The 16,674-nt window shown below is 34.7% G+C and overlaps 1 protein-coding gene across 3 annotated transcripts in view; it reads left to right on the top strand.

Annotated features, from left to right (window-relative positions):
• The window catches only part of ABCD3 (ATP binding cassette subfamily D member 3), a 95,736-nt gene that overhangs the window by 26,814 nt on the left and 52,248 nt on the right, over positions 1–16,674 (top strand). For all 3 annotated transcript variants that reach the window (XM_082477378.1, XM_082477379.1, XM_082477380.1), the window contains 4 exons: positions 4,061–4,159; positions 7,800–7,888; positions 15,025–15,094; positions 16,493–16,590. In XM_082477378.1, the coding sequence (XP_082333504.1) occupies positions 4,061–4,159; positions 7,800–7,888; positions 15,025–15,094; positions 16,493–16,590 (356 nt within the window). The remainder of the gene's footprint in view (positions 1–4,060; positions 4,160–7,799; positions 7,889–15,024; positions 15,095–16,492; positions 16,591–16,674) is intronic.

The raw sequence follows: 16,674 nt of genomic DNA, 5'->3' as shown, positions 1-16,674 counted from the left end.
AATGTCTATTCTCTGAATATCCTGGAGATAGACATCAAAATTGCTGTTCTTCAGTTTCCATAATCTTTGAAAAATGGGACAAGATATGCTTATCTCCAGTCATTTGGCAAATTTCCATCTTCATAATCTCTCATATCTAAATTATACCTGAGTAATCAAACCTTAGTTATCTTAGTTATAGCTACTATCTGTATACCACCATATCTGAAAGTTCTAGGACATCAGTGAAACTATCCAGTGCAGCACAATTCATGCACTCATTTTTTAATTCTTCCTATTTTTTTGTACATTTAAAAAAATATATACTTGTTTGCTACTCATATAGTATAAGCAAGATAAATTTAGTTTAGATCAACTGGTTGGCCAAAAAAAAGGTTTAAGGCAGTGTACATCCTGATACCACATTTGTGAAATCTATAGGAAGTGCACACACAGACATATGCTGAAATGAAATTTGGTAAGAGATGTGCCAAATATTAACAGTTGATGTCTCTCAGTGGTAGCTATAGGCTCCTTATTTTTGCTCATCAGAATTTTCTAATTTTACGACAGTGAATGTGTGTCACTTATGAGGGGACGCAATTGAAAAGAGAATTTTTTATTGAAATTTTTTATAATCTTTGGTGGGATGGTTGAGGTGAGACAAGTTTCATAAGACATGAGATTTAAGGAGAAAAAAATTTAAATAAAGAATAGTATAAAGAGATAGTTGACTTGATTTTAAAATATTCTTTTAATTTTGATGTAATACACAGGGTATAAAATTCAAAAATGTACAAAGGTAACACTGTGCTGGGTTTGGTCTTCAGCATTCCCATGCTTATTTTTGTACTTTTGAGGTGTGCGTATATCTCCATAAACAATATAGGTAGAATTATTTTGCTTATTGAAAAATTTTATAAATTGAATCATTGCATGTATCATTCTCCTTTTTTTTCAGCATAATGTTTTTTTAAGATCCATCTATGTTGATAGCTATAGATCTAGTTAATTTAACCACTCTATAGTATTCTCTTGTATGAATGTGAGCTGCTTCCTTTTCTACAGTTGTGTAGAATCTTCATTGCATAAATTTACCATGATTTATGTAGTATCTCATAATTGATGTACATTTAGGTTTTTAATTTTATAGTATTATAAAACAATGTGCAAGTTTTTTCATTTATGTGTTTAAGCATATGTTCAGGAATACCTCTAGGATAAGTTTCTAAAAGTAAATTTGCTGGGTTGTTTTACATTTTGCAATGAGTGTACATTTTATATTTTGATAGATGCAACATAATAGTTATGTTGATTTATACTTCCTCTAACAATATACAGAAATGCTTACACTTTTGTCAGCACCACATGACCTTTTATTTGCTATTTCAAACATGTGTCTCTTCCGGTCAGTTCCGGTTCATGTCACCTTTCTAAGTTGATTGACACATCAGTAGGAACTTTTCATTGCCCTTTGACCTTGTTGCCTCCTGAATGTTAGGTACATTTTTTTTTTTCTGACTGCATTATTACTTTAGCTTCTTAAATGGTCTTTAATGGGTTTTTTTTTTCTATGATTTGCATGTTAGATATATCATAGAAGTGTTTTTTATATTTTTTAAAAATTACTGGGAAGTTTAAAGGTGGGGAAAGTCTATTGTGGTTAAAATGAATTCTTAGGAGAAGCTAGTAGTGTTTATGAGATGTACTGTCTCTGTAGCTATTTGCATTTAGATTGGTTTCAGGTATGACTTTTATTATGTATCAAGAATGGTACAGCATCTTGATTATTTCTTCAGCCTGAGTCAGCCCTCCAGTCCAGGTGTTTGGTGTTTCCTGACTTTAGGAAGTATATCGTTCCCTTTATGGATTCAAATGTAATGAAAATAATAAAGTCAGCTTTCAGACGGCTTAAGAAATAGGAGCAGTGGCAACAGGGACAGAAGAAAAAGAGGAGGAGGAATTATATACCAGGTAAACTGCTAATTATGTACGGTGTGCTTCATTGTTACTTTCTTGTAACTTTCTTTTAAACCTTCCTCTTTGTTTGCCCTAGATCATTTCTTGAGAACAGCTGGAAATAGTTGCCCTCTGTTTAAGTCAGAAGGTGGCCGTCTCACCTTGGAATTATTCTGTCTAAGGCTCAAGTAGGGATGGAGAAGGTACTGACTACAGGTGGGATGAAGTGAGGTAGGGAGGCAGTGACAGGAGGGAAACGAGAGTAGAAGTCTAACTTTCTTTAAAGGTAGTTGATGTACATTGCTTTCTCTTTATTCTTTTATTCCTATACTTTCTCAGTTTGGGGAGGTGAAAGGGGAGATTTAGGTTGAAGTTGTAAGGTTTGGCTTGAGGAGAATAGGCTAGCTAGAGGTAACAGACTGTGAGTAGGGCATTTTGTGTTTTGTTCACTGGTGTGTCCCCATGGTTTAGAACAGTGCCTTGCGCCAAGTAAATATTGAATGAATGAATACATACATGTGTGAATGAAGTAGACTGGGCCTGTGACTCAGTGGGATGGGGTTTACAACCTTTGTAAGGTTTGAAAGACCTGAACTCTGTTCCAGCAGTTACACGGTAGGTTGGTTCTTATCCATTTCTTTCTGTCGTAGTCTTTCTGATCTAACTCTACACACCCAGTGCCTTCATCTCTTGTCTATAGTTCTGTACGATATGCAGTGTCTGTTTATTAGGATTACATATATAAAGCCCTTAGCACAGTGTGTGACATATGGATGGTAGCTTATTCTAATTCAGTACACAAACGACTCACTTAAGGTTTATCAAGTTAAATATTAATTTAATTAAAGCATATTTACAGCAAAGTTTGTCTAACTAATAGAATTGACTATACCATGGGTATTTGTTTATCAAGAGCATAGTAGTTAATACATAAGTGAGCTGTGATTATAGGAGTTGGGGAAAGGAGCTCAATTGGGGATGGGGTCCTTCTGGAGAGTCTTGCCCATTTCGAGGAGTTTCTTCTGCCTGTTCTTCCAGACAGCCCAAGGGTAATAAAGTAAATAACATCCACTATACCCAGTTCATGTCACTCTTTCCTTATCCTTGCAAATGGTTTTATAGCTCTATTTTCATGTATCAGTGAAAATGAAGAAATATCTGAGGGTAATAAAATGATTTACTGCTCTTAATTATCGTCAGTGGTTTCCCTCTACACTGACAGTAAACTCTAAATCCTTCGATGGCTTCAGGGCTCTGTTTTTTATAGGTCCTACCCATCTCTTCAGCTTCTCTCCTTTTGTCCCCTCTGCTCTAGCAGCGCTGTTATCTTGCTCTTCAGTGTGCATACCAGTTTTATTCTTGAACTGGGTTTTGTGCTTGGTGTTCCCTGTGCTTTACTACCCTCCCCCAAAGAAACCTTTCTTCTCATACTTTTCTGGATCATTCTTTTTCTCTTGACCCTGCCTAGTCTATCTGTAACAATTTATTTATTGGTTTATTTTTATCTGGGTTTCCCCTGCTAGAATGTGAACTGTATGAGTGAGGGAACCTTGTCTGTCTTTGAATTTGTAAGGAAGAGTGCATATTAGAAATGTTAAATGATAAATCTAGGAATCCAAAAGTTTCCTGTAATTGATAGCAGGAAAATTCCTGTTCAGGATTTTAAAAAAATTCTGTTGTTAATAAGGAAGTGGATGATGAACAAACAGTAATGATATGGATAATGGATAATGGCCATTTCTTAGCTGTCCTCTGACCTCATCTTCTACTACTTTCTCTTGCTCACAGCTCCAGCCAGATTGGCCATTTTGTTGTTAAACGAGCTTTTACCTTGGTATTTGGCATTTGCTGTTTCTTCTGTTTGCAGTGTTCTTTTACCAGATATTTCTGCAGCTTCACTTCTGAAAGGAAGTTCTCACTTCCTTATTCAGTTTTTGGTAACATCTTAGTTTCTTGAAAGCACGTTTGAATATGAAGAGCAGTACAGGACTATGTTCTTCAAATGCAGTATCCATCTTAATAGTTGTTTTATGTTGCCTTAGATGAAACATGGTTCTTTAATCTTATTTGTTATAACTATTTTAAAAGCTTTCTTTCTTTTTTTCTTTTTTTTTTAATGTAGAAAGAGGGGAAAAAAGAACGAGCTGTGGTGGACAAGGTGTTTTTTTCAAGGCTCACACGAATTCTGAAAATCATGGTCCCTAGAACATTTTGTAAAGAGGTAAGTCTTGTGAAACGATAATGTTAAGTGTTCAACTTTAAAGCTTATGTGAGATCAGAACAATAGAATTATAAAGTCTTTGTTCTACTACAGGTCAAGTGTCTCCTCTGTAGGTAATGAAGACTAAATTTTTGTCTAAATCGTTGCCTGTCATGCAAGTACCCTTGTTGTTCAGCGCCAGTTTTTAAATGATTTTCTCTTGTTTATGAAATATTATTTTATTATATTTTATGTGAAATACTAGAGTACTTCAGTACAGTCAGCCTAAATGGTGTTGCTTTATTATAATATAATGAAAACGAGATTAAATTTAGAAAGACCTTTTTATTACGTTGAGATGTTAACAAGTAGCATTGATGTGGAATATGTTTGAGAGTTGCTTCTTCATATTTGATTAAATATGTTTTTAAGATACCTGAGTTCTTCAAGTATTTTCAGGAAGTGAACTGGTTGTAAGAATAAAGTTTTACTATTCTTTCATTTGCTCTTTTGTCAAGATTATCTTTGTCATGATTTATTAAGTATTTTAATGATTAAAAAATAAAATAATGCTGTGTTCTCCATCTTTAATTACCTCAGTGTTCTCCTTTTGTACAACTAGAAATACTATCACCGTTGACTCTTTCTCCTCCCCATACCTACCTCTCATCCTTTCAGTCACTGGTATCTGCTAATTCTTCTCTCTAAATATTCTTACCTAGATATTACAGTGTTCTTTAATTAGTCTCATTTCAAAGAATCTCTCCTTTTTAAATCTTTTCTGCCAAGTTTGTCTTCTTCAAACATAATTGTTTCCCACTGTTCAAATTTTAAAAAGCATTAGCCTTGTAATCTATTGATAGCAGGAAAAGGATAAGACGTTCCAAAAGCACTATAATTCTCAAAGAAAAGGCACATTCCTCCATCACACTGGACTTGCTCTCCTTCCCCTCACTTCAGCGTCATGTCTTGTTGACTCTGCCCTTAAGAGACTCTAAAAAATAATTTAATAACATTTGGTTTTTTTCTAATTAGATAGAGATCCTATGTGTTTCTTGAAGAAAAATTGGAAAATGCACTTTTTAAATCTGCTTCGTCCCTTATATTTTAAATGTTTTTTCCAAGCATCCTTGAGTTTCTCTTCAATTAGTCCCATACTTTCCATTTTTACTGTTCTCACTTGCTTGGATTATTATAATCTCTTAATTGGTCTTCTCCTTTTCTAACTAGTCTTCTTTCTAAAACCCTAATAAGAACACTTGGCTTCTTTTCTCCTATAGGGTAAATCACAATGTGACTTTGCCCTTCCTTTCCATACCATCTACTTGGAAGGTTCTTTGCTGTTTTGTAGCCAGGCCTTGTGCCCTCGTACTTTCATGACACCATGTTTGTGACAACACCCCCAACAAAAACAAATATGTTTAAAAAACAGCTTAATGCTCTTTATCTTCTTTGTGAAGGCGTCCCGTGACTCTCTGGATATAATTAATTGTTTTCTCATTCTACAATCTCCCTGACTTTGAAGAATCTTTATTTAAAATACAAGCTGCTTCTCTGGGAAGATTTTTGTATTACCCCCCCCCCCCCCTTATCAGTTAACAGCTTAATGTTCATTTAACCTTTTAGCAGAGGTTTGCTGAATATGAAATGAATGTGAGACATTGAATAGATCTCTGGGAGTTAGTAAGAAGGTAGATGGGCCAAACTTGGCCAACCTTCCAGTTCTGTCAAGGTGTATCCATGCCACAGAGCCATTTTACGAACCATCTTTGAGGGATATAAAAATCCGGGCTTAACCCCGGTTCAAGAAAGTGAAATAAACTCCAGTAGAAATCACAGATAATTGGAGGTAGAGATAGAGAGATTAATCAATTTATGAAATAAATAAAAATACTGCATATGAACATATGGAAGTTCATCTGTATCATAAGGTGAGGGACTGCCTAAATCAGGCCTATCTTTAGTTTCTGACATATTCTACGAACCCAGTAATGGAATTATGGTGATTCTGAGGACAGCCTTTGCATAAAAAGGCATTTCAGGACTGTCAGTAATCAAAGTTCGACAGACTTTGCTAAATGAGACAAGTAAACTTGATATTTATTTAAAGAAAAAATTAAGCAAAGTATATAAAATAAAGGAAAAAAATAAACTATCTTTGTCTAATGTTACCTTTATTCCTCAAATGATTAAGATTGAGGCTGTACTTAAGGTCTGAATTAAAAGTTAGCATTACCGTTAAAGTGTCATCTACAGATAGGATTTATTAAAATCAGTAGGTTCTCCTGTTGTCAGTTTAATACCTAACTTCGAGATGGTGGGACAGGGTAGGAAGATGGTATCTCCCTTGCTGGACAACTCTGGCAAACGTTGGGGGAACAGCTGTCACAACTCAGTCGTGTAGACTTTCTTTGACATTGTCTTCTTTCTTATGGATTCATTTATTACTTCCGTGTTTATGACTCCCTGCCTTGTCTTTCACTTAAGGGCTGTATTTTCAGTACCTTCACCTTTTTTAAAAAACAAGATTTGTTTTGCAAAAATTACAGAAGTCATAGATGCATTTGCCTCTCAATTCCATAACTTTGAAATCAAACACCTTATCCAACAAACATTCCCCCTACCACACACCCTCTTCTATGACTTTAGCTTCTATGCTGCTATTATATTTTCCCCATTTAGAAGTTTAAGGTCACCTTTGAATGGGTGTGTGTTGCAGTTGGAGGCTGGAGGGTAGGTTTTCATCCCACGCAAAGACAATTGACTCCTAGCCAGCCACTCAGCCTCTCCCGCACAATGATCCATCTTGCCCAGCATTGCTTAAGTAATGCTCTGTAAACAACACTTTTTAATATTTTGTTCTACCTAAAAGCTTGCAGTAGTTCTATAAGCTCTGCTGGATATGCAATACCATAATTCATATAGTTTTAATCTATTTTTTATTTTCCATTAAATCTTTCATCTTTTTTTTTTTTAACTCGTAATCCTCATTTTCTCCTTTGTTGTACTTGGTTTATTTAATGTATTTCTAATGTCATAAGCCTTTTTTGCTACCTCAGACCTTTCAATCCTGCCACTTATCACATGAAGTGATGCAAATATACTTACCTACACTGGTCTGTTTTTTTACATTTTATGTGTAAATCTTGCCTTAATAACTAAATTGAAAGCCCTGCAAGGGCAGGGGCACTGTTAGAGATTTTTCTAACAAACCGAACCAAATTTATTCTATTTAAGCAAAATTTTAAACTTCAGTATTTGTTCTTAACTGTATATTGGTAGTTGTCATTTTTCTTTATTAGAGTTGTATATTAAAAACATAGGACAATCACAATACACTGTGATTTAGGTAGTCTAGTTATACTGCTGGTTTCTGCCATTGACTAATTATATGAAGGCAAGTCATTTGACCTGCCTGGGATTCACTTTTGAATCTGGATGAAAAAGTTAGATTAAATGATCCATAAGGCCTTTTCCATTTACATTATATTTTAAACTTCTTTCAAAATTATATTTAAAAATAACCTGTAGGTAGAATGTCAGCCAACTACATTAAAGCTAGAATAAAGCTTTGAATTTAGAAACCAAAAATCTTTACCAAAGTAATGTTTCTTTTAACTTTCTAAAATGCATTTAATTAACTATACCTGGTTTATTTTAGACAGGTTACTTGATACTTATTGCTGTTATGCTGGTGTCTCGAACATACTGTGATGTTTGGATGATTCAGAACGGGACACTCATTGAAAGGTACTTTTCATCTTTCTCCTGTATGTATGAAATACTAATTTGTGTCATATTTAAGTATTATTTTAGGCAAGAAATAGATTCTAAGTTAGGTATAAATACTTCAGTCAAATTATGTCTTTTTTGTTCATTTACTTAGTAGATATTTATTGTCTCCCTTGTGCCACAGGCAGTGATAGGGATGTACCCATGAGTGAACAGGAGAGACCCTGTACCAAGCCCTGCAGAGCTGGCCGTTTATAGAGGGTCAGAGACAAGTAAACAGAAAATTATGGGACTTCCTTGGTGGTCCAGTGGTTAAGACTCCACTCTTCCACTGTAGCGGGCACAGGTCCGATCCCTGGTTGGGGAACTAAGATATTGCATGCCTCCGGGGCACGGCCAAAAAACAGAAAGAAAGAAAGAAAATTAATATGCAGTATAATAAATGCTGTAGTGGGAACTTAAAAAGTCACCAAGCTGGATGTCTGAAATTAATGAGATAATTTGAGGAAAATATCAAAGCATTTCAGGGAATCACACTGAGAATGTTTATTAAACAGAAAAAAAATTCTTAGACATTTTCTTCAGTTTGTGAAGTTAGTGCTTTATATATTTTTTCATTATAGTCTTTGTACATATTATATTAATCACTGCAATTGACGATTTGGAATTTAAAAACAAAAAAACAGTTGGGATATTAACATTTATCTGTTAATAAAGGATTTATTCCTCACGATACCAATTTGAATGTCAGTAAAAAAATTTTTCTTGGAATTTTGTTTCCTGGCATGCAGTATTTTATCAGAAAATTTCTTAAAGTACTTAATATAACATAACTGTTTGAATGACAGTACTTAAAATTTTTAAATGCTCCCAAATTTTGAAAGTTCTTTTCTGACATCTTTGATTTGTGTGTGGCTTAGAGGATTTGTAGGAGAGGCAGAATGCTTTATGCAGGTGTTTTCTGACTCATCTCTCTAGAAGAACAAAGAAGGTTATCTGCATAGGATTAAAGCCCTGACCACGTGCCTCTGAATATGTGTAAATGGTATAGACGTCAATATTCAATTCAGGTCTCCCTGAATCCTTTGGTCAGTCCCATGCCTTTTTATTTTAATCAAAGTAATATATGAAAAGCTTAAAAAGTAAAACATGAATATAGTTTAATATCAAATAGCCTTACAGGACTTAATCACAAAAACATTAGTTCTGTGCCCCATTCCTCCCACCCGTAACTGTCATTCCTGGAGCCAGTTGTCTTCTGTTCTTTTTACTGTTTCATCTCTTATTTTGTCTCTGCATTTCATTGTAACACACTTATGTTACTGTCTCTAGATTTTTCAGTCTTAGAGACTATGCGTGTATTTATTTCTCTTTTGGAAGATGAGAATTAGCTCTTTTACACTCCTACCCATGTCTGTGCTCATTCTCTTAATGTTATATCACAGTTTTTTGTTAAATCAGAATTTATTGTTTACATGATTTTGACTTTTGTTTACAGCTGAGCCAAATGCTCTTCTTTGGTAGTTTCTTTTATATACAACTTCTTTTCCTGGCATTTATAAATTGCAAGTTTTTGTGTACATTAATTTTTTGCCTACTTCTTACTAATTCAGCTCAAGCTTATTGACAACACTATAAAATCTCAGTATTGTAACGTGTCAAACACCCTAGATAACTTACTGATTTTTATCTATTACCACCCCACCCCATACCTCTTGTTAGTTTTCTGTCCTCCGGCTCTCATCAGGATTGATTGTGCTTTAACTTCACTAAATAGCAGTCATGTTTGAATTTACTTTCATCATGATCTTAGGAATTTTTTTCATCTTTCTTTCCTGCATTAAATAACTCCTATTTTCTGGATCTTTTGTCTTCCTCTTCCTCAGTTTACTTTCTCATTTTGGCAGATGCAGTCTTTTTCTGAGAAGAGGTTACAAGGGAAGTAAAATTTTGAGACCTTGTGGGTCTGATAAAGTCTTCTACTCTCACACTTGATTGATAATTTAGCTGTATTTATTCATTCTAAATTGGAAATCACTTTTTTTCAGAATTTGGAAAGCATCACCCTGTTGTCTTCTATAGGGCTCTGTGGTTCTCAACCTTGGCTGCAGTATAATTAGAATCATCTGGGGAATTTTGAGACCTAGTAATGCCTGGGCCCACCCCTAGAGATTCTGATTCAATCAGTCATTACTTTTTGAAGCATCCCAGGTGATCCCAGCCAAGGTTAAAAACTACTGATCTAGCTTCCACATTTGGTGTTGAGTCCCATTCCTGTGCTGATTGCCCACCCTTAGCAGCAGATCTTCTTTTACCTGCTTTGGAAGCTTTTATTATTTCTTTATTGCTGATGTTGTATTGCTGGTGTTATGGGAATTTCACTGAATGTTGGTGTGAATTTTTTTTCATTCCTTGTGTTTGTGCTAGGCACTAGGTGGGCTCTTTTCAATCTAGAAACTCATTCTTCATTCTGAAGAATGAAATTTTCTTGTGTGTTTAAAAAAGTTCTTCCTCTCCAGTTTTTTCTGTACTTTTTCTGGAATCTTAGTTGAGTGTTGGACTTCCTGGACTGATCTTCTGACTATAATTTCTCTACTGCTTACATCTCTGACGTTTTATATTATATTCTAGGAGATTTCTTTTAACTTTATCATCCAGTGAATTTTTATTTGTTTTAATTTTATTTCCAGGAGCTATCTTTTCGTATGAATGTTCATTTTTGTAGCAGTCATTCTTTCAGGTCTGTGACTTTCAGTGTCCTTTGTTGTTCTGATCTTTGTCGTTCAGTTTAGAGCTTTCCTTAAGCAGTCACTCTTGGCTGTGTATTCATATTTAACTTGCTAGAAGCCAAGTTGTGGGATTGTTGATTGTCTCGTTTCCCTGAAGGGAAGTTGTAGGGGGAGTCTGGTCAGTGTTGTGTGTCTGTGCCCCCGTGAGGAATCCTCTAAGGAGTTCTAAGGAGCTAAGCGTGAGCGTAATTGAAGTGTTCGTTCATTGCTGCCAGCACATGAGCTTCAGCAGGATCAGTTTTGTTAAGTTTTCTTTCTCTGAGCTTTGTGCACAAGTAATTTGAGTCATTTGCGTAATTAATATAGAGAAGACATTTATGTCCTTTTCCATGATTATAGAATTTTATATTTTTTTCCTTTGATGGCTTTACTTACTATTTAAATGCCATATCTGTTAATAAAAATACAGGGTCCCCAACTGTAGTGTTATTAATTACCTGTGACAAAAAATAACAGGTCACATCCACCGTGAATATCATCATATTAGATATCTGTGTACAGTCAGTCACATGATACATATAAAGAACCCTGTACAATCATGGCATAGTATAGAAGATTATTTTTAAAAGTTTTTCCCCTTCTAGTCAGATTTTGTGATTTCATGTTTTTGTAACCTAAAAGAATAATATTTAATTTTCTAAACTAGGGATTTCCAACTTTAATTAAACAGGTGCTTATTTTAATTTTCTCAAAGACTGAATGCTCTAGAGAAAATGCATCACTGACAGTATGTGGTGCATTAATTTAATTGGTAATGATGGATAAGAGGAAAGTTATTATGTAGCATGAGCCAACTTATAATTCTACTAGAGGAATCAACTTGTTGGGTACTCAGCTTTAAAATTTAGTTATGAGATGTAGAAAAAAATAAAAAAAACAAAAATTTTAAGAGTTTTTAAGAAACATATTATTTTGACATAATTTAAACTTGCAGAAAAGCTGCAAGAATAGTACAAGGAGCTTCCGTATACTCTTAACCCAAATTCACGATTCCAAAGCAGTCATTTTATTTATTTGTTTGTTTGTTTGTTTATTGGCTGCATTAGGTCTTTGTTGCTGCGTGTGGGCTTTCTCTAGTTGTGGCAAGCAGGGGCTACTCTTTGTTGTGGTGCGTGGGCTTCTCATTGCGGTGGTTTCTCTTGTTGTGGAGCACAGGCTCTAGGTGTGTGGGCTTCAGTAGTTGCAGCAAGTGGGCTCAGTAGTTACAGCACGCAGGCCCTAGAGTGCACGGACTTAAGTAGTTGCGGCGCGTGGGCTCAATAGTTATAGCTCGCAGGCTCTAGAGCCGCAGGCTCAGTAGTTGTGGCACATGAACTTAGCTGCTCCGCGGCATGTGGCATCTTCCTGGACCAGGGATCGAACCCGTGTCCCCTGCATTGGCAGGCGGATTCTCAACCACTGCACTACCAGGGAAGTCCCTGAAGCAGTCATTTAAAAATTAATTGTTGAGGACTTTCTTGACAGTCCAGTGGTTAAGACTGTGCACTTCCACTGTGGGGGCCATGAGTTCGATCCCTGGTCGGGGAAGATCCCACATACTGCACAGTGTGGCCTAAATAAATAAATAAATAAAATTAATTGTTGAGTTTGGGGTTTTTCTGAGCACCTGTTCTCCTTGCTTGGCCCTGCAATAAGCCTTTCTCTGCTCCCCCCAAAAAAAAACAAAAACAAAAGTTAATGGTTTATTTTCTCCTGAATAAAAATTTTTGAGCTTCTGCTGTGCATGAGATCTTTTGATATTTGGTCAAATTAAAAGTTTTAAAATACTGTGAATTCATAATATAGAACAGTTTTATTTGAAAAATTAACACATTTCTCTAACTTGCTACTAAAGCTACATTGTAAACTTTATTTGTCTTTTCCATTTTGCCTCTTGCAAAGTATGTTTAGATTTATGTTCTTCTGCTAAAATAGAGTCACAAAGAGACTTTTTATGGTCCTTAATGTACTTAATTTTAATATCCTTGACATCTTTTAGGCTTACTTGTTAGCAGTGACTAATGACTTTGGAATGGGGAAGATTTTAATAGGGCAGGCCCCTTCTTTAAGGTAGAAACTGGCAATTCTATGATATGGAAGGTAATATTTCATATCTTGTTGCTGCTGCTGGGGAGGAAGGAATTCCCCTCTGCCCTTCTAGGTTCTTCTGGCTGGTCTAAGAATTAAATGGGCATGAGACAGATTAACAGGAGAAAATCAAACAAAAGTTTAATAACATGTGTACATGGGAGAGACCCAGGAGAACTTAGTAACTCGCCAGAATAGCCGAAGCCCTCATCTTGAATACCATCTTCAGCTAACGACAGAGAGGATGTTGGGGGTAGGGGTTTGGGACTTCACAGGGGAGGAAGGCAATTCACATGAAGATGGAAAAGCAAATGTTTGGTAAACAAATGTTTGCTGGGCCATGTGGAGACTCTGGGACACAGCGTGGACTGTGATCTCTAGGTCCTGCCTACTTTCCCCGCACACACTTTTAGCCCATATGCTTTGCAGATATCTCTGGTCATAGCTCTATTCTGGGAGCAGGCCCTTTTATCTAAATTCTTTAGGCAGCTAAGGGGGAGGCAAAAAGAAAGACTTCCTGAGGCTTCTGTTTCTTAAAAATAATCAGCCTAAAGTAATCCTTATGCCAAAGAAACACATTTTGGGGTGGCAAAGTTTGTTCCCCTATATTGCTGTATGTAATCATAAATATATATTTTATTTTTAACCACTTGGCTATAAGTAGCATTTTAAAGTTACCAAACTATCTTAAGATTCCTGTATGTTTTAGAAGTAACTATGATTGGGACTACTCTAAAATTACTTTATTGATGATTATTTTTCTTTTGCAGTGGAATAATAAGCAGAAATAAAGCTTTATTCAAGAAACCATTTTTTAAATTTGTAGCTGCTACTCCAGTGGTAAACCATTGCTGAATGATGGCATGTGCTTTACCAAAGTTTGATAATCTTGTGTGTTTCACAGCTTGGGCAGCACTAAAGCACTTCGGTTTTATGTAAAGTTTGGTTCAAATAATTTTAATTTAAACCTCTAAACTTTTGTACTTAATTGCTTTTCGTCTCTAATATTCTTATTGCTGTAAACAACATTTTTATGTGGCTCTATTTTAACTTTTTTCTAGTTCAGCTTAAAAAAAAATTTTTTTTTTTACACTTTTTAGCAGCTATGTCAAAATTGGACTATTAATTTTTCTATCGGTCTAGAGTAACATTTCCCAAAGTATGTTCTTTGGAATCTTAGCTATGATGGAGGAAATGCTAGTGCTACAAAGCCCTCTCAGAGAGTTTTACAATGCATATTATACATTAGAGCTTTGAGAGGGCCTTTGGTAAAGACATTTGTTAGCATTAACTCAGGTTTTCCCAAATTTATTTGACCATGGAACTTTTTTGCTCTAAAAGATCAGTTCACATTACTTGGCATTATTCATCTACTCCCTCATAAAAAGCAAATTATTTATCAGTATGCATACCAGTCATTTTTTTGTGTAGAGCTAGGTTTGAGTCATTTAGTGCATTGTTTTTCAAAATATGGTTAATTTACTTCTGGGAATATTAACATTATCTTTGCACTAGACCACAGACATTTGGTAGTCAGAGATCCTTTACTTAAAATGATATAATGGCTTTCTAGCTTTTTAAAAAAGTAGTGGAACCCTTTAAATAAGTTCTTAGTGGATATTTTAAAAACAGATAAATATTTAAAATAGATTAAAACTAGATAAAAGATCTGGTTTCATTGAAATCCCACTGCATCTTTTTTGGTAAAATTTTCTTAGGACCACAGTCAATCTCATTCTTAGCTGTTTTAGCTTTACAATAGCAGAATTGAGTAGTTGCAACAGAGACCTTATGGCCCACAAAGCTTAAAATGGTTGCTCTTGGCCGTTTATGGTAAGAATTTGCTCATCTGTCATTAGTCTGTCTCCTTGCCATTAGTTATACAAATGACAGGATGTTAAAATATTTAAAAGCAAACAAAGAAATAGTACTTTGTTTTATCCACAGTAATCCATTCCTGGGTCTATAAAGTTGTTAATTGTTTCATCATATAAAACCCCTTTTGTGACTGCTTAAGTATAAGCCTGCTGTTTAATTACCATTTTTACGGAGGAAAGAACTAGCTATCATTCTTATTTAATTTTGCCGTTTGTAGAGTGATTTCCAAGCAAGCTGTTTAAAATGACAAAATTTCGAAAGTTAATGTTCTTGTAAGAAAATGTTTTTAGCATCTTTGTTCTTATTGATTCATTTGATTCAATGAAAATTTCCAAAAATAGTTTTAGAATTTAGAGAGGTTTTCTTAGTGTTAAATATTGCTTCTTTTGCAACTAATGCATTGCATGTGGTGGTTTGCAGTGGTATCATTGGTCGTAGCAGAAAAGATTTCAAGAAGTACTTATTCAACTTCATCGCTGCCATGCCTCTCGTAAGTGTTAATTCTTTAAAAATTTTTACATAGGGAAAAAAATTGCATCTTCCTGAAATCTTATAGGATTTTTACTTATTAAGTTCTTTGAAGATTTATATACTAAGTTTTTTCAAGTTTAGTTTTGTAACTTACAGTGGAGTTTTTCAGTGCGCAAACCTTTACACTAGATAGAAAAATTTAAAGGAATTATGTTTGGATCAGTCTCTTTGCACACATATGTAGGTGTATACAAATGTAGATGATTTTTTCTTTGACCATTAGGCCAGGGTTTCTCAAATATTTAGTAACATCCAACTAGATGGAAGTAGTACCCCTACCCAAGTTGTGACAACAAAAAAAGTGTCTTCAGTGTCTCCAAACATTGCCAAGTGGCCTGTGGGGGGCTAAGGTGAGGTTGTGGGGCAGTGAGCTGAGGACAGAAATCCTGGGTGAGAATCATTGCTGTAGGCCATAAACTGTTACAGTAACTCGAACCACTAATGTAATGTAATGTAATTTAATTGGAATTTATTGTCCAAATTTACTAAAAATAAACGTAAGTGGTCCAAATCATAAGTAATTTTCTTAGCTTGAGTCTTATCTTTATTCTATTTTATCGGCATGATAAGAATTTTAGTATTGTATGTGTGGGAGTAAAAGGGAGGAGCTTGATTATACAACTTAATTAATTAGAACATATGTCAGATTTAATAAAGCTTGAGGATAGACATACATGGAAGACCTTTTAAAATAGAAAATTGAGAAAAGCAGCATTGATGTCAATCAAAGATGGAGATTCAGAAGAAGACCAGTGTTTTCTTGAGAAAATTTTTATGTAAATGTGACCTCAGAACTATGGAAGAATTAATTTTAATATAATGGTGGAAAAGAGTAGTACAGTTGACTCCAGAAATAATCTAGAAGATGGCATTAGTTGGTATAAAACTTGTAGTAATTTTTTTAACAAATGCAAATACAGTGGGTATAGAGTTCCGTTGTCTAGGGTTGTAGTGCTGGTAGCAGGAAAGAGAAGATATACTAAGCATAAATGTCAGTACTCCTAAAGTAAGTTCTTTACACTGGATAGAAAGGTGACAGATTTGCTCTTTGGCTTGTTTATATCTCCCCCCCCCCCCCAAAAAAAAGGTAACAAGGTGCTTCTCATAATTAATAATATTAATATATTCTAAAATTAATTTCCAAGTAAAGGGTAATATAGCTAATTGCATTTGATTTAGCATGTTCACTTTGTGTCTTTGGAAATGTTAAGTAAAACAGAACTGAATTATATCAATTTGTACTATCAGTTATAAAAAATCTATAGGATTTGGAGACAAAATCAATGATAGGGAAATAAATTATAATTTAGTAAGTAGAAATGAAGCAAAACCAATAATATGTGTTTGTTTGTTTTAGATTTCTCTGGTTAATAACTTCTTGAAGTTTGGGTTAAATGAGCTCAAACTGTGCTTCCGAGTAAGACTAACTAAGTACCTCTATGAGGAGTATCTCCAGTAAGTGATAACCTATTTTTATATTAAAAATACTTAAACAATAATACTTATGATACTGAGATGTAGAAGTTTTTCTTTTTTATT

Source organism: Balaenoptera physalus, assembly GCF_965194825.1.
Source record: "Balaenoptera physalus genome assembly, chromosome: 1".
Lineage (NCBI taxonomy): Eukaryota > Metazoa > Chordata > Mammalia > Artiodactyla > Balaenopteridae > Balaenoptera > Balaenoptera physalus.
The sequence above is the reverse complement of the archived record's forward strand: the minus strand, read 5'-3'. Positions and strand labels throughout refer to the sequence as shown.